Below are 27,386 nucleotides of genomic sequence, written 5' to 3' on the forward strand. Positions count from 1 at the left end.
TTATGCTTTGTCGTTACCTGACTTTGAGTGGCAGTTTGCAGTGATGGGGCACAAGGTGGGGTTTAAGTCTACCAGGGTTTCTCATTCACATTTTCGCATTCACTCCATCCCAATCATACACTAGGCACCCACAGACATGTTATCATGTTATCAGTTGCGCAAGCTTTCCCTGAGGAGTTGTGCGATCTGTAGTCTGTATGCATGCTTACTCAGGATGTTAATTTCTAGCTATTGGGAAGTTGGGTCTGTATTCAGTAGAGTTTGTGTATTAGGAGACCTGTGTTTACATAATGTAGGTTTTTTTTTTTATGCACGCATTTGACTCCTCTTAATCAGGTTGGTATATAGATTTTTATTTCTTTATTTACATTCATGTGGAAACTCATACAAAATCTAAAATAAGAGTACTCCAGTAGAAACGGCACGCTTGTATGAAAAGACTGAGTGTTTTGGGCATGACTGATTAGACAAACGCATTCTCACCATTTGACAAACTAAACTCTCAGAAAAGGAAAGCAGTCACCATTAGAGTTACAAATATTTGAAATCCATTACACAAAAAAGAAAATGTGGGATCACAATCATATTGTGAGAATATGGTTACTGACAATGTACTAAATTTGCATGGCTGTCAAAATTTTCCTCTCACGTGAGTCACTGGTTTTCTGCACAAATCACATGCATACGTTATATTGTAATTTGAATACTGCTCCAGTCTTGTGAAGCAGGCAAGCAGCATTTTGACTCTTCTGTCAAGGCAAGGAATTGGTATTGTTTAATAGACTACCATGATATAGAATGCTACAACAAACAAACAGGCAGTGTACAGCTAGTCTGTGTGGGTGCAGTGCAGCAATAATATTGCTTCTCAAGATTGAGTTCTCATAGAGAGGGTGTTGTTCTTATAGATTTGACATCAGTTAATACCAAACTGCGCTGTGTTGGTTTATGAGGTCACACAGCCCCTGGGGTCCTAATACATAGTCCGTGCACTCTCCCGGCTTCCCCTAGCCCTCCATCCCAACCTCCCGCGGAGATGCACAATACTGAGTAGTTTTCAGCCTGTCGTACATACCTGGGTTGACGGGCGCTAAAATAGTGAGTGAGTGTCAGGTTGTTTCAGAGAACGGCAGGCGGATAACAGCGCTGTCGCACAGCGTGGTGCCAGCTGTTTGCTTTGTTAGGCCCGTTCCGTGCGTGCCATAGCTGTGTCTGACAATCACAATTATATATGCCTTATATATGCCATAGGCTGTAATGGCCCTTACATAGTTGTATAGATATTGTTGTTGTTTTTTTTTGTATTAGCTATTGTATCGTTGTACTCTGGGTATTCTAGCTGCCAACTGTGGCATGCTAGTTTGGAAGTTGATGTATTCTTCAAGGGTTCCGATTGTATCTGTGTGGTCAGGCTAGGACTCTGAACCGTACTGTCCTCTCTGGTCCTCTTCACACTTGTACTTGTGTTTGATCTGCACTTCATTGTAGGTCGCTCTGGATAATAGCGTCTGCTAAATGCCTTGTAATGTAATGTAATTACATCACAGCAAGTGCAATGCAGGCCACTGTTGAAACAAAATGGTGGCAGTATGAATGGGTTCCTCCCTTAGAAGGACACCGGTGAGTGTAGCTCTGTCAGTTTCAGGCAGTGGGAACGTAAAGGCTAAGAGTAAGATCTGGAGTGCAGGAAGATATCTTTGTCTTGTGTGTAGGAGGGAGAGGGGAGTCTGGAGATGGTATCCATGTTAAGAGTTATTACTTCATTGCCTTATGGCACAGTTATTTATTTGGGGTGGCCTGTAGCATAGTGGTCAAAGTAAATGACTGGGACACCCAAGGTCGGTGGTTCTCATCCCGGTATAGCCGCAATAAGATCTGCACAGCTGTTGGGCCCTTGAGCAAGGCCCTTAACCCTGTATTCCTCCAGGGGAGGATTGTCTCCTGCTTAGTCTAATCAACTGTACGTCGCTCTGGATAAGAGCATCTGCCAAATGCCAATAATGTAATGTAATGTAATGTAAATACTACCCACAATACCTCTGTGACTTCATAAGACAGCACAGTTTGGGCCATTAATTTGGGCCTATCATATAACATTTAACAATAATATATCTAGGAATGGTATTTCTTTCAGACCTAAAAATAATACATCTCCATTCAGTTCAAGGAGTGAACATGTGCACAGCTTCAGTGCAGCATAGTACAGACAAAGGTTCAGTGTAATACAGAGCATCCACATGGTCCGCAGACTCCACCTACTCTACACATACAGTTAAATATAGATTAACTGAGCCTGTCTGTACGTCCGCATACAGTAATGTATTCAGTCTTTGTATACCTGTCTATCTGGCCACCTGTCTGTTATATCTAACTGTTTCCTGGTATCAGCAATTTTGGTAAGTTCATAAGAGTTGTGTCTGTTGGTCACTCGGCGTCTGTGTGTGTGATTGTCTGCCTTCCTAAGCAAAGTCGGTTGCTTTTTTTGACTGCTTTTTGTCAAAGTCTATTTTATTTTATGACTACCTGCATGTTTTTTCAAACGACGTGAAAATACTTTCTTCATATAATATTGGAATTAGTCATCTTCCAGTAGCAATAACAATAATCATAAGAGCAATACCAGCAGATTATATAATAATTAAGGCATTTAAAAAGATCTGGAACTACTTCTGAACATGAAAATAATCTGTCAGGCACCTAAACACGCCACGGACCTGTGACTGAAACGTATGCTTCCGTTACTGAAGGCACAAAAAGTAGACCTGTTTTCATGTTGGTTTTTAACACAACAAAAAAACAAAAATGATAATAAAAATAATGACAACCAAAAAAAAAAACAATTATTACAATTTGAAAAATCTACTTTGGAATCGCAGTTATACATTTAAACACAAACGGCTCTTTAGAGTGTATTTGAATATGTTTTTGAAATCTGAATTTTGAAATCTGAACACAGAAAACTCAGAAAACTAGCTTCGCTGTAACAAGAACAAAAAAAAAACGGCTAATTAAAATGAAATTTTCAATTTGATGAGTACATCGGGAAAAAGAAAAAAACGAGTCGCTCGATGGTTTGTGGCATTTCGCAGTGCCGTCGTGTGAGAGAAGCTTGCGCGATGACGCAGGTCTAATGAGGAGGAGGTAGGGCGAGGGTTGATGACATCACCTGATGAGTGGCGTCAGAGGAGGTGTCAGAGTGTGATGGGCAATTACTGAGTTTGTACCACTCCATACAACGGAAGCGTGGCATTATAAAGCACTGCAATCTTCCATCCCCCCCCCACTCATATTCTTCTTCAGCTTGGTTTGATGATGCTCTTGTGATTCTTATCCTGTTTGCTTAGAAAACAAGCCGCTGCTTTCTGTTTGCGCACGTGCGCATGTTTTGAATGTGTGTGTACCTCTTTTAAATTCAATTGGTGTCCCCTAGCGAGAGTGGATGTATGCGTGTGTGTGTGTGTGTGTGTGTGTGTGTGCGTGTGTGTGCGTGTGTGTGCGTGTGTGTGCGTGTGTGTGCGTGTGTGTGTGTGTGTGTTCAGCACTCGTCTGATCTTAGTGCTCCACACTCCTCCTTTTCACCATCACCCTCTTCTTTGCCCCCTGCATCTCCGCTGTCATCCTCCGCAGGGTACACCACAACACAGAACTTCTGTCCTACGTATGTCATCTTATCTGAAAGAGAGAGAGAGAGAGATACATGCCAAGAGAGATACAGTAGAGTTCACCATCACACACAGTTCACTGTCACACAGTGGATTCACATTGTGCTCACCAAGTTAATAACCAAACATGCTTTATGGTACTATATACACATGCATATATAGTAAATATTGGTTCATATTTGTCACTATTCTTTACAGAATCTTAGCAAGCAAGTGTAAATTGAATGTATCCACATTGGCCTGAATGGCACACTGAATGGCGTCTCCAGAGCACACTTCAGCTTTGGGACAGGACCTAAAATGGCGTCTCCAGAGCACACTTCATCTTTGGGACAGGACCTAAAATGGCGTCTCCAGAGCACACTTCAGCTTTGGGACAGGACCTAAAATGGCGTCTCCAGAGCACACTTCACAGGATGCCTTTTGGGGCCATTCGCAGAAGGCCGCCATTTCCACTGGTCACACGTTTTGCTCATTGCCAGCAATGAGGACAAAGAAGTGGTTTTTCCGTACCGACAAAGGTGTTGAAACACTGGGGCTTGTTGTCCCAGTACACGCCCAGGAAGTAGACGGGCACGCCGGTGAGCATGATGGCCAAGCCGATGCCACACACTATGGGCTCGGAGTACAGGGAGAAGATGAGCAGGAAGGCCCAGAAGAGCAGGTAGATCACTGGCCAGACCAGGCTAATCTGTGTAGACAGACACATCACAGCATTACTACATATTCAGTACATGACATTACAGGTCATCTGACTGACGCTTTTATCCAAAGCCACTTACAGTTGATTAGACTAAGCGGGAGACAGTCCTCCCCTGGAGCAATGCAGGGTTAAGGGCCTTGCTCGAGGGCCCAACGGCTGTGCGGATCTTATTGTGACTACACCGGGGATCGAACCGCCATAAGTGCACTGTAACAGTTACAATATTTACTTAATTATATTGTCCGGTATTTAATTTCCAACCAAGGCAATATCGGAGCTCTTGCACCAATGAGAGGGCTGAATTATCCTCAGCTCTCACCTTGATTGGTCTGTGCATGTCAGGCTGCTTGATGCGCAGCACGATCTGCCCAGCGACGGTGACTCCGTAGAAGAGGTAGTTGATGAAGCCCACGTAGTTGATGAGGGTGTACATGTCGCTGGTGCACAGCATCAGGAGGGTGGACAGACACTAGGGAAGGCAGACAAATGGTAAATGGTTGGCATTCATATAGCGCCTTTATCCAAAGCGCTGTACAATTGACGCTTCTCCATTCACCCATTCATACACACACTCACACACCGACAGCGATTGGCTGCCAAGCAAGGCCCCGACCAGCTCGTCAGGAGCATTTGGGGTTTAGGTGTCTTGCTCAGGGACACTTCGACACAGCCCGGGCGGGGGATCGAACCGGCAACCCTCCGACTGCCAGACGACCGCTCTTACTGCCTGAGCCATGTCACCCCAGACGACTGCTCTTACTGCCTGAGCCAATGAGACGACTGCTCTTACTGCCTGAGCCAATGAGACGACTGCTCTTACTGCCTGAGCCAATGAGACGACTGCTCTTACTGCCTGAGCCATGCTGCCAAGCCCTCAGCGCCTCCAACCCTGTGGGAGCCCCCCCAAGTGACAAACTCTGGAAACGCAGGAAGTCTTTGAAACATGTTCCTTGCTGTTCTTGTCGTTGAAAGGAAGTTTAAGACTTCATGCTCACTTGATGAGTGAAAAACAGAGAGGAAAACATCTTGACGATGTTCTGAAGGGAAAGGGGGCAGGAACAGAGAAGGGGCCGCAGCCCTATGAGCAGACAGGGAGACAATATGTATCTACTCATGTACCGTACTGCACACCCTGTACGGTCTTAGCCACCCTAGACTTCATTATATATATGTTTTTATTGTGTGTTAGTATAAAAGAACACATTTGGAAAGATTTAATTTTACAGAGACATTGCTGAATTTAATTGAAAAAAGTAACATATTACTGTAAGCAATTGACTACGTTTTACATAAAAACTTGATCAAGGCTGTCTGAGATCAGAAGCAAGGAGCCAACCGAAGTCTGCAGAAGAACTGTGGCAACATGCTTGGAACAACCTCTCTGTTGATTGTCTTATAGAACTACAGGACAGTGTTGGCTCTCAGAGAAGTGATGCAGTTTTAACACTGAAGGGTGGTCACAAAAAATATTGATTTGATTCAGTTTTTAACTATTCATCCAAATTACTAAAATGTAGTGGAAAATGTATCGCACGTTTATTTCGGACCTTTCATTGAATTATTTTTGAAAGAATTTTATCTGTACAGAATGTTATACAGGTGCCACAGTACTGTACGTTATGCCAGTAAAGCTTGTTTGAATGTGGGCGAGGGTGCCTGAACAGGGTTAGGCTCACGGTGAAGAGGAGAGCGGGGATGGGCGTGCAGCGTTTGACGTGGATCATGGCCAGCAGGCTGGGGAGGTGACCCTCTCTCGCCCCTGCAAAGAACAACCTGACAGAGCGAGAGAGAGAGAGAGAGAGAGACAGTGAGGGACAGTGAGGGACACTCATGCACACACACACACACACACACACACACACAAACACACACACACACACACACACACACACACACACGCAAAGACACACACGCACACACACACGCAAACACACACACGCACACACACACACGCAAACACACACACACACACACACACAGCATACCGATGCCCACAAAACACTACTGTACACACACAAAAATTTCACCCCCACTAACACGTTGCTGCTTCACACAAACACATTATTGTTTTTATTGTTGTTAAATTATGATTATTAATTATTAATATTGTTACTACTGTTAATACACTGCACTCGGATTTACAATTATTGTACCCCCCCATAAAAAAATAAATAAGAAAAAACAATAATGCCCAGTCCCCACACTAAATCTAATCTTCACCTCTTCTTCATTTACCATACAACCCGCCCCCCTTTTTTTAGCCCCTAACCAAAGAACAACCTGAGAGAGGGAAAGAGAGAGAGAGGGAGAAAGAGAGAGAGAGAGATCAACACATGCATCGCATTGGCTAACTGCTGTTTTCAGCAGTCAGTGTCTGATTACAAATAAACATTTGGGTCTGTTTGTACCATCACTCAGGGAGAGAGCAATAGGGGGGGAGACATGAATGGAGTTGGGAAACAGGGGTCCTTGGCCCGGGCGGTGTGGGGTAGGGACTGACCGGGATGAGGTGAAGAGGGACCCGTTCACCCCTCCAAAGGTAGAAAGGGCCACAGAGATGGGCATGATCCACGCCATCACTCCCAGCAACTTCTCCCCAAACGTCTGAGCGGCAGAGAGAGAGGAAGGTTAGCCACTGGCATAGGATGCAATCTCACACTCAGACACTCTCACACACACAGTATGCACTCACACACACACTCACACTCACACACACACACACACACACACTCACACACACTCACACACACTCACACACTCTCACACTCACACACACTCTCACACACACTCACTCTCTCACACACACAGTATGCGCTCTCTCACACACATACACACACTCTCAGACCCTCACATTCACACACACACACACACACACACTCTCACACACACACACTCTCAGACCCTCACATTCACACACACACACACACACACTCTCTCATACTCTCACACAAACAGTATGCGCTCTCTCACACACACACACACACACACACACACACACACACACACACACATCTAAATTTCCAGAGACAATGAGAAGTGATGAACAGTAAGTCAGAAGAGCAATATGAAATATGACACCGTGGTGAAGGACAACAGAAAACTGAATTTATTGCTCTTGCTAATTGAGAGCAGACCCAGCGGAAAGCAGAGAAATCAGATTGGTTAACAAGGAATGAAGATCAGGCCAGGAATTTGTCTTGAAAGGCGGGGAGTGAGACAATGTTGTATACAAATGGAAATGAGATACAACTAATGCAGGGGTCAGAGGCCCTGGCCGGAGGGCGTGCTGGTTTTAGTTTTTACCTTAATCACCGACCGATTCAGACCCAAGAAACAAGGTGAGATGAGTTAACTGAGTGACCAACTGCTTTCCTTGAACAATGAAGTACTGAGTAACAACGAAAGCCAGCACACCCTGCAGCTCTCCAGGACCAGGGTTGCCAACCCCCGAAGTAATGCACAGACAGCTCTGGGACTTTGGTGTTTTGTTTAAATTAAATTCAAGAGCATTAAGCATGTGTAATTCGTCGGTTGTAAAAACTGGGGCAGAACAAAGAGATGATGAACGTTTGTGTGACGAATTTGAATAGGATGCAAAAAAAAAAGTGTGTGTGTGCGTGTGTGGGGGGGGGGGGGGGGGGTGACTTCTCACCACGGCAACGGCGTTAGAGGCTAGGAGCTCCTGGGGGCTCATGGCTGTGACATACGCGATGTTGGCAAACACGTAAACAAATGTCACGAGGGGGATGGAGATGAAGATGGCACGGGGCAGGTTCCTATTGGAGGAGAGAGAGGATGAGAGAGAGAGACCAATGCAAATCTGTTACTCATTCTTATTCACTTGACACAAAATTTGAATGTAAAATGTAAAATCACCCTTTAATTAAGGTGTAGTCACATAGAAACTGAACACTGAAATGCAATGCTGATGCAACTGTTACCACTGCTAACTGTAAGCAATGGAGCCCAAAAAACCTACTCTGCAAAGGGCCTTCAAAGGGTCTTCAAAGGGCCTTCAAAGTGATTTTAGGCTATGACTTTGATATTTTCACCGAACCACAACACAACGGCAAACTGCTGAAACATATGCCGTGGCCTGCAGCTGGGCTTATTAGCTCCCTGAGGAGCTGAAGACCAGGGTCCAGTGCCATTGGAAGCATTTTTACTCTCATTGCTTCCTCACAGGTAATGACACAATCCTCAGCAGATGTTCACGTGCTAACATCGCTGAGCACGCTTACGTAGACGCCCTGGACATTGACCTAACAAACCAAACGTAACAGCATGTCCCGCAGGGCGTGTAATCTATTACCATCTAACGAGACGGCGAAAGGCGAAGATTGCAGTGCAGCTGATTAGATGCGTGACTAATGTGACCCTCAGCACTCACGTGTAGGGGTCCACCAGCTCCTCCGTCACGTAGTTGAGGAAGTTCCAGCCGCCGTAGGCAAACGAGCCCTGCAGGAAGGCCAGGGCGATCAGGCCCACGTCGTACTCCTGAAAACTCTCAAACGCATTCGCCGGCTCCAGCCAGTAATACTCCCCTGAGGGAGAGAGAGAGGGAGGGAGAGAGAGGAGAGGGGGGAGAGAGAGAGCAAGAGAGAGAGAGAGTTAGAGAGAGCAAGAAGCAGGAGAGAGGGAGAGAGAGAGGGAGGGAGAGAGAGGAGAGGGGGGAGAGAGAGAGCAAGAGAGAAAGAGAGAGAGAGGGAGAGAGGGAGGGAGAGAGAGGAGAGGGGGAGGGAGAGAGAGAGAGAGCAAGAGAGGGAGAGAGAGAGGAGAGAGAGAGAGAGAGAGGAGAGGGGGGGAACGAGAGAGAGAGAGAGGGAGAGAGAGATGAGAGGGGGGAGAGAGAGAGAGCAAGAGAGAGAGAGGGAGAGAGTGAGAGAGCGAGGGAGGGAGTGAGGGGGGAGAGAGTGCGAGAGAAATAGATAAAGAGTGAGCGAGTATGTGAGAGAGAGAGGGAGAGAGAGAGAAAGTGAGAGAGTGACAGAGAGAGAGAGTGCGAGAGAAAGAGATAGAGTGAGCGAGTATGTGAGAGAGAGAGAGGGAGAGAGAGAGAAAGTGAGAGAGTGACAGAGAGAGAGAGAGTGACAGAGAGAGAAAGTGAGAGAGTGACAGAGAGAGAGAGAGAGAGAGAGAAAGTGAGAGAGTGACAGAGAGAGAGAGAGAGAGTGACAGAGAGAGAGAGAGAGAGAGAGGGAGAGAGAGAAAGTGACAGAGTGACAGAGAGAGAGAGAGACAGGGAGACAGAGGTCACTGTGGGGCAGAGATGCACTTCCTCCTAGACTGTGAGAAATATTCTGTAAACAGAGAAAAAATTCTGCAAACTTCCATATTTCTAAACATATTTTCCTTCTGGGAGAAGGGTCAACAGCCCCACAGCATAATATGTTCCGGTCTGTCACAACCTGAGGGACAATGAGTAATCACTCATAACCAATGTCCAGATAAACAGTACAGTTCAACCATTACCATTAAGAACTAAATGCTTTCAAATGTTTATATATTTTTTTAGATAATTCTTCACAATATTCACTGTATTTCATGCCCATAAAGCATAGAGAGAGAGAGAGAGAGAGAGAGAGAACAATAGTTTATCAAGGTATCAGCACAGACTTCATTCAGGGCAGGTCAGGAAAACGGATACCCCGTTTAGCTTTACTAATGGCAGCTACATTAGCTAAGGTAGACGTTTCTGACAAAGGAATGCTCGGAAAACTCCATCCAGGAGTGCTGTTTTGCTGTTTTCCGTTTATGTAAGTTTTCATGTCAGCATGCCCCCCCCCCCCCAAGTTAAGTCTGTGGGCAATTAATCGTCCACATTTTTAATTGATTTAATTAAATGTAGTCGTGAAATTACAAAATGCACGCATGGTTCTTCGCCGTAGTCTCGCGACATGGCATTAAGTTTGGTTTTGAAACGGGTGAGATATTGAGATTCAAAATGTGCTATTTTGAATTGAAGTGCCAACTGATGCAAACGCTGTGTTAATGCACACGAGTGCTAGTGAGCATGGTAGCATGAGTGACTGAGTGTGAGAGAGAGAGAGAGAGAGAGAGATAGGGAGAGAGGGAGAGAGAGAGAGCGTGAGAGGGAGAGGGACAGAGAGAAAAATAATATTCAAGAGCACAGTATTGCGTGCCGGTTCACGCGTTTGCCAGTTTTCCGTCTGTAGTACGTTACTAAGAGACGTTTCCACCACCGAGTGGCAGGATTAACGCAGCGTGCCATCCATCACCCATGAACCCACCAACAGAGAGGGGGGGAAACGGTTACATGGAGCACGGACCAGGCAGTGGGTCGGGTGAGGCGGGGGAGGCCGGTATGTACACTTAAGCAGTTTAAACCTGCGCTTGGTCAGTACAAACTAATCCCAGGGGAATGGTGCAAAGCGAGTTCTCTCTCTCTCTCTCTCTCTCTCTCTCGCTCTCTCTCTCTCTCTCTCTCTCTCTCTCTCTCGCTCTCTCTCTCTCTCTCTCTCTCCCTCCCTCTCTCTCTCTCTCTCTTTCAAATTTAAAATTTCTAATTCAAAGTGCTTCATTGGCATGACAAATACAAGCACCTACTCTAGCCAAAGCAGAGCAATATAACAATATAAACTATGTAGAATATTTATCATATATTATGGATTATATATGGAAGCATTGCCTACTGCTGCTACAGTAGTGGAAAATACTCACTCTCCCGTAGTTTGTAAACGTGCGATTCCCACACATGGGTGATTACACAGGTAATGCACTAATAAGCCTATGACAATAAATTCAGATCCCTCTGTTTTTCTTGGACACACAGAATAGTGCTACTGCTGAGGCGGTCATAGAAAACCCTGATCATCATTATTATTATTAGTCATAATGTCAGGGTCATCGTTATTATTTCTAGGCCTCTGTGATTGCTGCGATAAGCACATTGCCATGAGTGTTATGTCTACACGCCCGTTAACGTGTGACCTCCAGTCTGAGGTGAGATTTGCCTGCATATCGGCTGATGTCAGCTTTCAGATCACACCAATCCCCTTTGAGCAGGAAGTGATGTCACAGAGGCAGAGCCTCACAGGGAAAGTGGTGGATTTGGTCTGAAACCTGCGTTTCCTCTTCAAGACGGGTTAGGGAAATGATTGGACAATCCAAATTAGGAGGGGGATGGCCATGGGCCCGTGCCGGGAGCCACATTTTTCGTAACAAAAAAGCCAGTGCAGGTGTTTACCTTAATGGCATTTGGCAGACGCTCTTATCCAGAGTGACATACAGTTGATTAGACTAAGCAACCCCTGGAGCAGATTTGCATTGATTAGACTAAGCAACCCCTGGAGCAATGCAAGCACCATTACGCTACAGGCCCACAGACTACTACTCTCGTCTACCACGGTAGCAGTGAAGATTGGAATCTTAGCCGGTACACAGTTTTTAGCAATTCGGTGAGAGAGTGAGGATGAATTTCATCAGTATTATCCATCCTGAAGTGGATGAAGTGTCAGCTATGTACATAATAGTGAGCCAACCTGCTGAAAGAAATTAATAAATACCTCAAGCTATGTTTTGAAAAAGATGGTAGCTGGTCATAGCTGGATTTTACACCAGGGTATGTGCATAATTGTTTCTACTGGAGCTAAAATTCTGGACTACACTATAACAGCCAGCATTTTAATTTAATTTAGCTGATCTATGTTACTAGGATATTACTCACAACATATTTCTGGCAGATACTATTATTGGAATTTGGTGGTTAAAGAAAAATAATTGATGTTTATGCAAAGAAAAACTTCTTAGTCAACACATAGTAGTGACACATTACAAACTGTAATTTGGGTGGAAAGCCACTTCCTAAGAATGTTGCCAGACAGTCAATACAATAGGTTTGACGCAAAACTGTTGGGTGATTGATTCATTTTTCGATACAACACTTTTTCTGCAGACAACATTTGTAAAATGAGTGTCTTATCATTACTTATTAAAGGTGGCTGCAGGTGGGACAGAGAGAGAGAAAGCTGTGTTAATATGACCGATTTCAGACCAGAGTTTCAGAACTGCAGTGGACTTGCAGAGCATGTCAGGACATACTAAAGATATGCATTAGTGAGAGGAGGCTGTCACAGGCAGCACACTGAGAGCGTACGTTAAAGCCCGCAGGCAAAGGTGTGCCTGAATATGCATGCGCACACACACACATACATGCACAGACACACACACGTGCACACATACACACACACACACACACACATACGTTCACAGACACACACACACACACACATACACACACATGTGCACACAGACGCACACACACACGTGCACAGACACACACACACACATGTGCACACACACACACACACAAACGTGCACAGACACACACACACATGCGTGCACAGAGGAAAGACATGGGCATACTTTCAGTGTAATTGGGTGAGAAAGACATACCCATGTGTATTTTAAGCAAAAAAGCACAAATAAACACATCGACAGACACAGACAGCCAAACATAGAGAGAAGTCTTATAGAGGCACACACAATGTCAGACAGACAGACAGACAGACATACACACGGAAAGGCAATGAACACTCACCCTTGCAGATCTGTACAATGCCCATGATGATGATCAGTGCCAGGGCCAGCAGCTTCCCTGCAGTGAAAATGTCCTGAACACGAGTGGCCCAACGCACGCTGGAGCAGTTCACCCAGGTCAGGAGCACTGAGAGAGAACAGACATATAAAGCACATTCACACCAACTGGAGAGCTGTTCCCAGGTCAGTAGAACTGAGAGATAGCATGTAAAATCTGAGCTGAAAATCAGGCAGAAAACATTATCCTTTAACAAATTATTGGTCTCGGTTTGTATGAAACAATTTCCCTTGTACAAAGTGCTCAATACCATCGGGTACAGCTAGCTCTCCTCGATTAGCCGAGGTGAAAGGAGAAATTTGACCACATAATTGTGCACATTTTCATTTCCATTGTTATTCAAAATTGTGGATACACGTTCACCACACACTGAGAGATGCTCAAAATCTACAAATACGCAAATCGAGTCATTTCACCAATCTGGAAACTCAGGTTAGAAAGCCTTTATTGCAAAGTGGCGGTTGACAGAGTAGTTCCGTGTACGCTGTAAATAAATAATATAAACGCCGTCCCAGAGAATGGAATTACATCGTGCAGACGTCATAGCAACAACATGCGCTTACTGGGTAGCGAATAAAACATATTTTTTCTGAATTTAAATGATTACTTAATCACCCTCACGTGGCGTGAAGAAAGAAGCTGTGCATTAATTCATTATGAATTCATTAATTCGTTGCCAAACTCGTTAATGAAGGAAAATTGTTGAAAACAGGTCAATAATTAGTTTAAAGGGATGTTCTGTGCCTCCTCGTTGTATAGCTCAGGAACCATCACTGGTATATACACATCAACTGTTCCCAGGTCAGGAGCACTGAGTGAGCAATAGTATATGCAGTACATACACACCAACTGGAGAACTGTTCCCAGGTCAGGAGCACTGAGTGAGCAATAGTATATGCAGTACATACACACCAACTGGAGAACTGTTCCCAGGTCAGTAGAAAGGAGAAAGAGATGGTATATACAGTATTTGCACACTAATTGGAGGACTGTTCCCAGGTCAGTAGAAAGGAGAAAGAGATGGTATATACAGTTTTTGCACACTAATTGGAGGACTGTTCCCAGGTCAGTGGGTCTAAGAGAAGGACGCGTGGACCGACTGGACACTGCGGTACATTAACACAGCACTGAGACTGTGGTACATACCATACATACGCACGGGACACATTTTGACATGGATACTTCACACAGAGAGCCTGGATGCAGTATGCGTCCACTGACTGCCAGGACATTCGGGCAGTGCGTCCGGGCGGTGGGGGGGAGCGGGAGGGTGCGTGCATGGGTGATTTAATGACCTCATGTAACACGTGAAGGAAAGCTCTGTCATGAAAATGAAATGTCACACCCTTTGGCCTTCTGCAGCATCCTCACGTTGAACTTTCCCGATGTTTACGGCACTGGGGTAAAAAAAACTCACTCACTGCCTGAGCCGAACAGAGAACCCCTGTCCCCATCTTACCTCCACTAATGCCATTCATTCAGAAAACACCCTAATCCTCCCGCAACCCCGACAGAGCCCAATCACCACTGTCTGCCGGGCTGCTTTCACACAACGTCGCTCCCTTTGTTATTGAACTAGGCCATCGGTGCATTCATTCAGCCACTCAACTGGTCAGTTCAGTTCACACACTCCCTCACTCCCTCACTCCCTCACACACTCACTCACTCACTCACTCACACACTCACTCACACACTCATGCACTCACTCACTCACTCACTCACTCACTCACACACTCACTCACACACTCACTCACACACTCACTCACTCACTCACTCACTCACTCACACACTCACTCACTCACTCATGCACTCACTCACTCACTCACTCACTCACTCACACACTCACTCACTCACTCACTCACACACTCACTCACACACTCACTCACTCACTCACTCACTCACTCACACACTCACTCACTCACTCACTCACTCACACTCTCACTCACTCACACACACACTCCCTCACTCACTCACTCACTCCCTCACACACTCCCTCACTCCCTCACACACTCACTCACTCACTCACTCACACAAACAAACACTCACTCACTCACAAACACACTCACACACTCCCTCACTCACTCACTCACTCACACAAACAAACACTCACTCACTCACAAACACACTCACACACTCCCTCACACACTCACTCACTCACTCACTCACACACACTCACTCACTCACTCACTCACTCACTCACACACACTCACTCACTCACTCACACACTCACTCACTCACTCACTCACTCATTCACTCACACACTCACTCACTCACTCACTCACTCACACACTCACTCACTCACTCACTCACACACTCACACACTCACTCACTCACTCACTCACTCACACACTCACTCACTCACTCACACACTCAACACACTCACTCACACACACACACTCACTCACACACTCACTCAACACACTAACTCACTGTTCTGTTGTTATACAGGGCAGGGCTGAGAAACCTGATAATCTGTCTCTCTATCTGTCTGTCTCTCTCCTTTTATATCTCTCCCTTTCTCTGCCTCTCCTCTCTTTCAGTAAATCACTCCCACATGCAAGTCTAAAAAGCTGGATAATGAGACACTACTCAGGTGTCATTTCAGGTTTCTCAGGTAGCACGTTTGGCAGAGGAACACTTTCTGGCAGAATGTATGGAGTACAAAAGTGCTGCCAGGAAGCCAACAGTGCACCTATTATGGGGATCTCTTGGGCCTGTTTATAGCTGTTATGAAAGAGCTGAGAAGCTAAGAGAGGCAAGATTGAGACGGGCATCGTGGTGTTCCCATCTGTACCACAAACAACAGCTGCAACACTAACAGATACGGCTCCACGTGGTATAGGATTACAGAACACAAAACGTCACGCATAAACAGACTGCACTGCTCCATAAATACAAATACATTTCTAAAGTGACGCTATTATATACTGTATCTGTTCACTGAATATACACCCTGTCTATATTATTCCACATATAAGCAGACTGTGAAATGCAGTATGGTGAACGGTATGTACAGGATATATGCTTACCTCTGTATGTAATGAGCACATTCTATATGAAAATAGATTGTACACAGATTATGTACATGTAACATGTTCCATGTGTAAATAGTGCACAGCACTTTGCTGTAGTAAAGGGAACACAGTGCGTGAGTGATATCATTCAGAAGGTATGCAGGTTTCCAGCACCACAGATCAGTATGAGACATATGTCCAGAGGCAGGTGCTAAAGGGAGCCTCTTGTTTTGAAACTGAACCATCAAAAATAAGGCCAATTAAGTAAGGCACGCACATGTGCACACACACTCACACATTCAGACCGGCCTGCAAACACACATACACACAATCACACAGGCCTGCAAACACACATACACACAATCACACAGGCCTGCAAACACACATACACACAATCACACAGGCCTGCAAACACACATACACACAATCACACAGGCCTGCAAACACACATACACACAATCACACAGGCCTGCAAACACACATACACACATACGCACACTCACACACTCAGACTGGCCTGCAAACACACAAACACACAAACACACATACACTCACACATTCAGACTGGCCTGCAAACACACATACATACACTCACACTTTCACACGGGCCTGCAAACACACATACACACACTCACACACTCAGACTGGCCTGCAAACACACACACACATACACACACTCACACACTCAGACTGGCCTGCAAACACACAAACACACATACACACGTGCTCACGCTCACACACTCAGACTGGCCTGCAAACACACACACACACACACACACAAACACACACTCACACAATCACACGGGCCTGCAAACACACATACACACAAACACACACTCACACACTCAGACTGGCCTGCAAACACACACACACACACACACACACATACACACACTCACACACTCAGACTGGCCTGCAAACACACAAACACACATACACACGTGCTCACGCTCACACACTCACAAATTCTTTTTCTCTCTCTCTCTCTAACTGACAAACAAACTGTCGCTCCCAAACACACGCTCTCTGTTCCTGTGTGTACTTTCGACACACACACAGAATTCTTTGTCTCTGTTTTCACATTTCCTCACTCGGCAGATGGAAGGTGAGAGCTCCCACGATCACACCGTGTGCACGGTGGAAGGCAAAACAGACAAGAGGAGCCGCCAGGATACTCCCATTTTCTTTTTTGGACTTCTCAGAATGTATTGCAAAAGATGGTTATATAACCCTTACGCAGAAAACACACACCCCTCTCACTTCCCAGAGGAGCATGACAAGCACGATGCCTGACCTACAAGGAATGTTTTGGGACACTGGGAAGAGGGGGGGAAAAGCTTAAGAAACGTGAATGAAACCAGTGACTGAACAGAGGGTTGTAGACTGTACAACCAGGTCCACGTACACACACACACACACACACACACACACACACTCATTCTGCCGTGTGTCCTCCCACAACCTTTACCCCAGTTTCTTCAGAAGAGCAAAAACACAGAAGAACTGCAGCTCAGCTGTTTCCTCAAAAGCTGCCGGGCAACATCTGTCCAATTAAGAACAAGGAAGTGCAGCAACAACAAATGGAATATCGTCTGAAATAGAGGTGTTTGATTAAAAGACCTCCCTCTTCAATACCAATATATATCTATATCTATATATATATATATAAAATGCAGTGTGCCTCTCATATGGGGTACCAGTCTTAACAGTGGAGAAAAATGGAAAAAATACTAAGAATATTGCCTCACTCTTTTGAGGAGCAGGGAAATATCGCAATCTGTCTCTGTCAGCTAGTTCAGTGGCTGAGGGCCAGAGAGCCATAAAAATGCAAACTGATAATTTTGTCAGTTTGTCAGTCATGGTGCAAATCTCCAAAGACAGGGGGGATCTAATAAAAATGGTTGGTTAGGGTGGTCTAAATGCAAGGTGTTCGGCGGAACTTGGTCACGTGACACAAATGCAGCCCCCCGATTGGACGGAACCCGCAGGACGTGAGCAGGCCGCAGCCGACGCCCCAGGTCACGTGACCAGCGCCGGCATGCGACTGCAACACCGGCACGTTGAAAGAGCGCATCCATCCGGACCCGGAGGAGGAGGAGGACACTGGAGACAAACTGTGATTTTTTTGAAAATCTGACAGTCGCACCGACAGACGAGTCAGGAGTGACAGCTGGCACAGGGGAGGCCGGCGTTTGGCTTGGCAGAACACAAAGCTTCGCAAACCCCCTCCGTCTCTCTCTCTCTCCTGTGTTCCTCTCCCAGCTGTGATATTTCTGCCGCGTGTGTGAAGTTTGTAGAGGCCCCGCTGCTCTCCCTCTCTCAACTCCACACATCTGTCTTCACACACACATAACGAGTGTCTCTCATACTGTACTCTCTCTCTCTCTCTCTCTCTCTCTGGCTCTACGCCGTGTCACCCTCGACTAGGGACACTCACGTAGGCACACGGCTGCGAGCAGGCGGAGTCCGTTCTCCGGGGGGAAGCAGGTGGGAAACAGGGGCTGCAGGACATAGTTGGAGAAGGTGAGGGCGATCACCGCCTGATTGGTCGGGTAGATCACTAGCACCGCGATCCAGAGTCGCAGGAACCTGCAAAAAGAGGGCGGAGTCAGTGACTGTACACACAGAAAGAGGTCATGGAAGCAGTGAGAGTGGAAGGGCTTATTAACCATAGACACAAAGTGGGGGGAGGACTAGTGACCATAGATAGAGAGAGAAGGGGGCGGCCTGTAGCGTAGTGGTTAAGGTAAAGGACCGGGACACCCAAGGTCGGCGGCTCTAATCCCGGTGTAGTCACAATAAGATCCGCACAGCCGTTGGGCCCTTGAGCAAGGCCCTTAACCCTGCATTGCTCCAGGGGAGGATTGTCTCCTGCTTAGTCTAATCAACTGTACGTTGCTCTGGATAAGAGCGTCTGCCAAATGCCAATAATGTAATGTAATGTAATGTAATGTAATGTAATGGATTAGTGGCCACAGATACACAGAATGGTTTACTAACCATTGAGACCAAGAGGGGAGGAGGCAAGGAAACAGTGAGAGTAGGGTTTATTAACCATAGACACAAAGTGGGGGGAGGAATAGTGACCATAGATAGAGAGAGAGGAGATGGGCTCGGTGGATTTTGGATTCTACTCTCCGTACTGGTCTGAATATGCAATGGCACAGCTGCACAAAAGCCAAAAGCTTCGATATGCGAGAGTGTGGTGTAATCCTCAGGGTTTATAATTCAGAGACTGAAGCATGGAATGAGACCTGAATTGCTTCAGCACATATACAGCTATGTACATGGACTGTAAAAAAGCCTTTATCTCCGACTGAGCTGTTTTAAGTCGCTCTGGATAAGAATGTCTCTGAAATGACTAGCTGTTATGTTTTAGCTCTGCCCGGGTACAAAGACCATAGTATAAACGGTCTATTACTTTGACAATGTCATTCACACTGAAGTATTGTACGGCGGAGGTAAGTTTAACGAACCTGATAATGACTGGGGCTGCAATGAGTTGTCAATGACTACGAAGTCGAAGCTATACCTCAGAGAAATCATTCTTTCATTTTGAATGCTAATTATGTGTTTTCATTCGCTGTTTATTATTCTTCATTTACATTTTGACTTTTGATATGAAAGGGGAGTTGAGGCCGGTCTAAGCTCATGTGATATCATTGGCTAGTGCCGGCCCGTGGTGGAGGTTTACATAGGAAATGGTGTCTTGAAATTAGTCTCAGAATTTTTCTTATGAAACAATGCAACGTAATGTAAAATCTGCCTCTCACCCAGCCAGTCCTCCGAAGATGTCCTTGACGTAGGCGTAGTCGCCCCCGGATTTGGGGATGGTGACCCCGAGCTCGGCGTAGCACAGCGCCCCGATGGCGGTGATGAGGCCGGTGACGATCCACACGATCAGCGCCAGTCCGACCGAACCGGCGTTCTCCAGCACGCCCTTCGGGCTCACGAAGATGCCCGACCCAATGATGTTACCTGGGAGACAGAGGAGGAGGGGGGAGGTCATTCAAATCTTTTTTTTTTTTTTTTCTTTTTTTTTGTCATTGCATATTAATAAGAGTCATACAAAGAAGTGACGCAAGAGAGCCTTATTTCGGAGAATTTATTTAATTTAAATTATTATTATTTTTTTTCATGTGATGTTTTTTCATGTTTTTTTTTCCGTGATGTTACTATTTTTACATGACATCACACTTCCTGTGTTCGATCTGCACTGCGTTGTATGCCGCACCTGCTAAATGCCTGTCATGTAATGTAAAAAAAAAACACAGGTGGTCCTTATTACTGCTGTCCGTATTAATCGGTATTTAATAATCCACAAAATGCACGTAGCCTAATTACATAGCGTAGCCTACAGAGCTAACAAACTCAGCTGACCCAGTGACAGAATAGGGGAAAGCTAATCTGTAGAAAACACACCGGGGAATGGGGAGTGGAGGGGGCAGGCAGACTGGGAGGCAGGTTGTGGGTATTAAGTTGAACAAAGCATTCACACTCTCCTCGGCCATCAGACAGACAGGCGGTTTGGAGAAGACCCCCGAGGACGGAGGATTTCCACATGAGAGGAGGCGTCCGTGCGCACAGCTTCACAGAGATCTGACGAACCCGCGGTCAAAGGTCACACGTCGGCTTTACAGATGCACAAATGAACCGCAACAGATATGACAACCCCGGGGGTCAGAGGTCGCAGTTCCCGCCTTAACCAAGCTTAGTGCGTGAATTAGGAAGGTCTGGAGTTTTGCCTGCCCGAGGCCCATTCACTGCACACGCACATGAGCACTTGCACAGAGCTTTCCTAATGCATACAGCGCTGTCATTCCCATTGCCATAACATGCTCCGTAAGGACACCTTATACCTTACCTTTTATTTCAGAGGGCAGCCTGTAGCGTAGTGGTTAAGGTAAAGGACTGGGACTCGCAAGGTAGGTGGTTCTAATCCCGGTGTAGCCACAATAAGATCCGCACAGCCGTTGGGCCCTTGAGCAAGGCCCTTCACCCTGCATTGCTCCAGGGGAGGATTGTCTCCTGCTTTGTCTAATCAACTGTACGTCGCTCTGGATAAGAGCATCTGCCAAATTCCATTAACATAATTTGTAATGTAATTTCAGAAAACTGGCAAGACTAATTGCGGTGATCCCAATTCAAGAACTTGCTTGATGGTATACTGTGTCAATCAGGATTTCGTGCCAACTGCTCTTAATTATTTAGTGAGCTCAATCGTATCTTGAACTGACCCTTGTGTAAGCACCAGCCACAGCCACAGACTGAAAGTCCTTAATGTGCTGACGTGCAGGTATGAGCCGGCGTAGTTGACAGGGCCTTCAGAAAACTAAGGCCATGGTAGTCGGTTGGAACAAAAACCAGCACGCAGACCAACTCTCCAGGACCGGAGTCGACAGAGCCACTCTGCCGAGATGGCAAGGCACACCTGCTTACATTACATTAATTTTTAATTTCCAATTAAACTTATGTTACATTTTATTTACATTATTGCCATTTGGCAGACGCTCTTATCCAGAGCGACGTACAGTTGATTAGACTAAGCAGGAGACAATCCTCCCCTGGAGCAGTGCAGGGTTAAGGGCCTTGCTCAAGGATCTTATTGTGGCTACATTGGGATTCGAACCACCGACCTTGTGTTTCCCAGTCATTTACCTTAACCACTACGCTACAGGCCACCCCAGGACTGCTTACTGCAGTCACAGCAAGTAAACTGATTATGAGAAGAGTAAACAGCAAACTAAGCAAGAACCACGCACGAGGGGAAATGAGCATGCGTCAGCAGTATTGTTTTGTTTTGTTTCATTTATTAATTTGTTTATTTGACAGGGACATTAGTGTACATTAATAACGTCTCCGTAAATGTACCAGAATTAGCCGGGTTCTTGGAATAAATGTGTTTGGATTGTGGGAGGAAACAGGCACATGCAGGCTGGCTTGGACTCTAACCCGGAACCTCTCTCACACTAGACAACAGCAGTAACCACTAAGGACTAGGCCAGATTATATATTTCAGAATTCACAAGCATCTACGATGATGCTGAACGTTAAGGCAATACAGGAGTAAGAAAAAGGCAGGTGTCTTGGTGACAACCACTGTGCCATTTAACGTGTTCTTTAATGTGAGGGCAACGCGCTGCAGCCCAACGCAACACGCAATAGACCTGTGGCTCAGAAAATCGCTGCACAGTCAAAACGAGCGACGATCAGCTTCTGCCTGCTGCAACGATGACAAGTCAGCACGGCGGCTGTGCTCTTGTAGACGGGCGCGTCAGCGCGCACGTGCCGGGTACCGGGCGTGAGGAGCCCGTAGCACGACCGCGGCGGGCGAGACAGAAATGCAGAGCGTACTGCAGGCTGTGTAAAACGCTGACGCAGGCACAGGACTGGAGCACGCGTTTCCTGCCAGAGTGTCCCCCACTTCCCGTTTTTGCGGGCTGGGGGAAAAACAGGTCAACACTTTCGTCGCACAAATTCCGGACTTTTCGGTGTCAAAGCTTACAGTCGGCAAGGCCAGGAGGGAAAGGGAGCTGTGGGTACTTTCTTTTTTGTAATTTTCCTCCACCAAGACCTCCAGCTACCAATGTAAGAGGGGCAACCGCAGTGCCAATCATCTGATGTTAAACGCATTAAATCCCAGGGGATAAACTGCGGGTGCATTCTGGGATAGCATGCCATTAGACTGATTTATCACTTGAATAGCATAATCTCTGCTTTTTTTTTTTTTAAATCTTGTTCCTGCCTGCACCAGCCCATCAGTACTAGATCTGAACCCTGTTCCTTCATTAAGTATGACTTTTGTACCTTTAAGAATTATGCCACTGGTATGCGGGTCAAAGTTTAAAGAACAACTTGATGCATCATGATCTTAATCTAATTTGATATAGCCAGTCTGGTTTTGTTTGCCAGTCTCATAGCCCCCTCTCTTATTTCTCTCATCCTACACACACACACACACACTCATGATCACTCACACACCCTAAAAAAACTCCAAGGATAACTGTGTATCTTCAAGGCTAACTGTGCATCTCAACGGCTAACTGTGAATTACTATGGCTAACTGTGCATCACAGTCGCTAATTACGCTTCCTTAAGGCTAACTGCATTCCTATGGCTGCATTCCTAAGATTTTCCAACTGTGCATCTTCAAGGTTACCTGTGCATCCTTATGGCTAACTGTGCATCCCCACGGTTACCTGAGTGTGCATCCCTACGGCTAACTGTGCATCCCTAAGGCTAACTGTGCATCCCTACGGCTAACTGTGCATCCCTAAGGCTAACTGTGCATCCCTACGGCTAACTGTGCATCCCCACGGCTAACTGCGCATCCCTAAGGCTAACTGTGCATCCCTAAGGCTAACTGTGCATCCCTACGGCTAACTGTGCATCCCTAAGGCTAACTGTGCATCCCTACGGCTAACTGTGCATCCCCACGGCTAACTGCGCATCCCTAAGGCTAACTGTGCATCCCCACGGCTAACTTCATGCACCACTGCAGTACTGTCCTCATCCCACTGCAGTCGCTCCGCAGGTCCGGTAGCATTAGCGGGATTAACATTTCCCTCGCAGTTAAGCATAAATCCTCCTGGGCACGTCTGGCTGGGAACCTGGTGCATGTGGGCCAGCCAGACAGCAGTGTCTCATTACCGCCTCATGATTTTAATAACCGCCGAGCACCAGGAAGAATGCGCATAAGCCCGAAATTACGTCCACTCCAGAGCACAGGCGCTTTGATTCCTGTGATTAAGAATTCCTCGACCCAAACTCTTTCACTCCCCGGTCCCCCCCCCCCCCCCCCCGGTGCCTCCACTAATAACCCTCTGAATCCGCTGATGTTCCAAGACCCATTAATGCCTTTTCCCAGGGCGGCCCGTCTAAGGATGACGACTGCGGCCGTGACTTTCGAGAGGAGAGGCGAGACAAACCGCAATCGCAGAACGAAAGCTGACATGCGGAGAGACAGGCTGGTTCCACGCGGCCTATAAGTTCAGGCCAATTCTTGTTTTTTTTGTTCTTGGATTTCTTTTTTTTTTGAAGGGCACGGTAGAGGACGGAGGGGCAGGGCTGACGCGACTTGGCGCTGGTTCCCGATAGGGAGCTCGCTCGGCTCACAGCGGGGCAAAGGGTGGCTGGCGAGAGAGATAGCACAATAAAACCCGGCTGACTGATAAGGCCATTCACGTGAAAAGGGCCGAATGCGAATGAGAAGGAATTAAACCTTGACCACGTACACCGAGTGCTAAGACTCGCCGCGGACGTGGAAGACAGGAAGCCGGCAGATATGTGAGAACACGGGCGACAAACAGGAAGTGAAAAGACTCAAACTGGATGTAAGATAATCAAAAGCTGTCGGTACTAATATTGTGCAATGGACGTGGTCAAAGAGTGGACCCAGGCACCTGCTGGATGCAGGCACACTGCAGACAAAGCTAGGTTATTATTATTACTGGAAGGATGTCTGCATTTCATAATGAATGCAGACAAAGGTACAGGTACAGACCTGGAATATGACAGCGGTGTTTAAAAGTGCTTTGAATGAGGGCTTGAACCTACTAGCAGGACCGCGTTCGCTGTGCATTATGGAGAGATCATTATGGAGAGATCTACAATGTATTCACCATACAGTGTGTGAGGAAGACTGCTCAGCAGGCACTCATCCTGTATGCACAACTGCACCGACTGATTTCACATTTTTGTCGTTTTCACTAGTCCTAAGGGCAATTTCACAGTAACGTTAACCCGAGCATGAAAACAATAAACTCACTTAATTTCCAATTAAACTTATGCTACATTTTATTTTCATTATTGCCATTTGGCAGACGCTCTTATCCAGAGCGACGTACAGTTGATTTGACTAAGCAGGAGACAATCCTCCCCTGGAGCAATGCAGGGTTAAGGGCCTTGCTCAAGGGCCCAACGGCTGTGCGGATCTTATTGCGGCTACACCGGGATTAGAGCCACCGACCTTGTGTGTCCCAGTCATTTACCTTAACCACTACGCTACAGGCCGCCCAAACAATCCCAACCAATCGACAGTGACCATTTTAAAATCTGATAAAATGTTGACTAACAACAGGAGAATGCTTGCAAATGTATTCATTAGTCCCATTACCATTGAAATCAATGCCATTTGGCGGCCATCTTGAAAACATTCCAAACCCATCTCAGATGACAATTTATGTGTTATGATAAAATATGATTGGGAAGAAGATACTTAAACAATGTGCCTTTCAGGAGTGGCACCATAACACAATGGCATCACATCCATAACACCCATAAATATTTTCTAAATTGCTATTTTCATGTTCAAGTTTTTAGAAAGTGTCTCCTCAAAATGCCTGTATTTAAAAAAAAAAAAATTTTGTTAGTTATTTGTCACATTTCTTCTGGCTTAACAATATTCTCCTCAGCCAAGTGGGTGTTATGACGAAATGCATTAAAACATTTCATCGTGTAAGAACAGTAATTTATCTGAGGGATTTTGTTTGTTATTTTGTGTCCAAATGTCACATCCATAACGCTGGAATTGCATAACGCTGGAACATATATGCAGGCACTTTACAAGAGGTTACCCTTAATAGTCACCTGTGCTCTAAAGCTCCCTATGGCTTTCCCATTGTCCTCGGCAAGACTTGATGCTTTATTCAATCATAGTCTACAATAAGATTTTTCATGAATAATTTTCAAGCAACTCGTTCCCAGAGTATCAATATTTTAGTTCCGCCTCTCAATTGCAACGGCTCTTCTGATTGGAGCAGACCGCTGCAATCTGCTGGTTGGTGAGTCCGGGGCATCATATCACAGTTACCGACAATTATCGGCGAGTAAAGCGCACAGCCTTAATAGAAAATCCGTTCAACTGTGATCGCGACAAAAGGACACTTACCCACAATGATCCCACATGCGCTAACGAGGCCGATCTCTTTCTTCAGAGCCACCCCTGAGTCCTTGCCCGTGTCGGAAGATGAATCGCCGGCTGGCGCGGGCGCCCCGTTGCCTCGCTGTCTTGGGCCGTCGGTCATTTTGGCTATTGTGTCCTACAATCCGTTAGAAATTACCTGATGGTGTGCCTGAATGTATCTGTGCTATGGCTTTATAACAGCTTTGGTCACTTTTTTTTTCTACACTCGCGGACGATTGTTATTATTGTTTAAATATTTTGGTCCTCAGTTCTCTACAAAATTCTAAGAAATCTTTACAATTTAATATCACACGGTGTCTTTATGGGAGGCTGTAAACAATATGTTTTGTGTTTTTAAAAGGTTGTTGCGAACTTCTATTTTTTACGAAACTGAAATCGATAAATATACATTTATATCCAGGAAATCGGCTTAAAAACACTGGATTTGCTTTGCGCGTATTAACACAAATCTCGTGCGTACTGTCACAGGATGAAAGTATTGTTTTCAAAAGGCACAAATAAAACTAAGTTTATCTCACTGATTAAAACAGTGTTTACTATACTCACGCAATGAGAGGTAAACTTACAAATGACCCCGTGTATTTTTAACCACGATATTGCTGCGATATTACGATATTTATAGACTCCCAGTATTAATTGATTTACAGTTACGTATTGCGCTCACGTGCAGACCCTCCCTGAGACCAAAATGGATGGCCAGCGGTATATTCCACTAAAGTGACAGCATATGCTTTTTTCCGCAAAAATCTTTAGACAATTATAGGCTACACAACATGTGACCTATTAAAAAATAGGCCGAATATAAAATATGATTTCTGAAGCCAAAAAGTGACCAGCTTTCTAGTTTGAGATAGACGAGTAATTAAAACAATTCGCCTATATGAATTGTTTGTTTATTGATATTTTTCAGTGATAGTAATTTTTGTGCCCTATATACGAAGTTGCAGACCAACCGGAATCGCTGCAAAACTGTTGCCACTACCAGATACAGCTGTTCGATATATTTACAGCTACATTCGATTTTACGGTAGCCTATCCTATTTTTATTTTAGTTGTTGTCCTTTAAGCAGTTTAACCTGAATTCATTCAACACAACTAAGCAAATGCATGATATATATATATGTATATATATATACATATATATATGCCGGTTTCACATTTCTGGCAATATGCTATCTCACGTGAAAGTCACCCGGAATTACGGATCCAATATTCCACTGACGGCTGTGTTTCTGCTCAGCTTTTCTTTTTTTCTTTAAAAGTCTTCAGTTCTGTACACCTTTACCGCGCTCTTGTTTCAGGTATGTGCAGTGCGCCTGCATCGCATCGTGTCAATATCACCCAAAAAACGGTGTTGAACGATCCAATCCGATGTGTTTCAGTAGTGAACGCGAACGCACAAAATTTTAATTAAACGTATCCGCCCGATTCAGAGCACGGAGAATGAAGTATTACACCTGAACGA

The 27,386-nt window shown here is 45.6% G+C and overlaps 1 protein-coding gene across 1 annotated transcript; it reads right to left on the bottom strand.

Moving 5' to 3' along the window:
• Positions 1 to 332: 332 nt before the first annotated feature.
• Positions 333 to 27,386, bottom strand: slc7a8a (solute carrier family 7 member 8a). Its single transcript, XM_061251763.1, has 12 exons — positions 27,103 to 27,386; positions 25,886 to 26,036; positions 19,770 to 19,974; positions 18,434 to 18,585; positions 12,926 to 13,051; positions 8,756 to 8,909; positions 8,018 to 8,141; positions 6,866 to 6,969; positions 6,042 to 6,138; positions 4,685 to 4,834; positions 4,176 to 4,353; positions 333 to 3,672 (listed from the first exon to the last, which is right to left on the bottom strand). The coding sequence occupies exons 2-12, from the start codon at positions 26,019 to 26,021 to the stop codon at positions 3,536 to 3,538; spliced, it is 1,563 nt and encodes a 520-aa protein (XP_061107747.1). The 5' UTR covers positions 26,022 to 26,036; positions 27,103 to 27,386; the 3' UTR covers positions 333 to 3,535.

This window comes from Conger conger, chromosome 8, assembly GCF_963514075.1.
Source record: "Conger conger chromosome 8, fConCon1.1, whole genome shotgun sequence".
Classification (NCBI taxonomy): domain Eukaryota; kingdom Metazoa; phylum Chordata; class Actinopteri; order Anguilliformes; family Congridae; genus Conger; species Conger conger.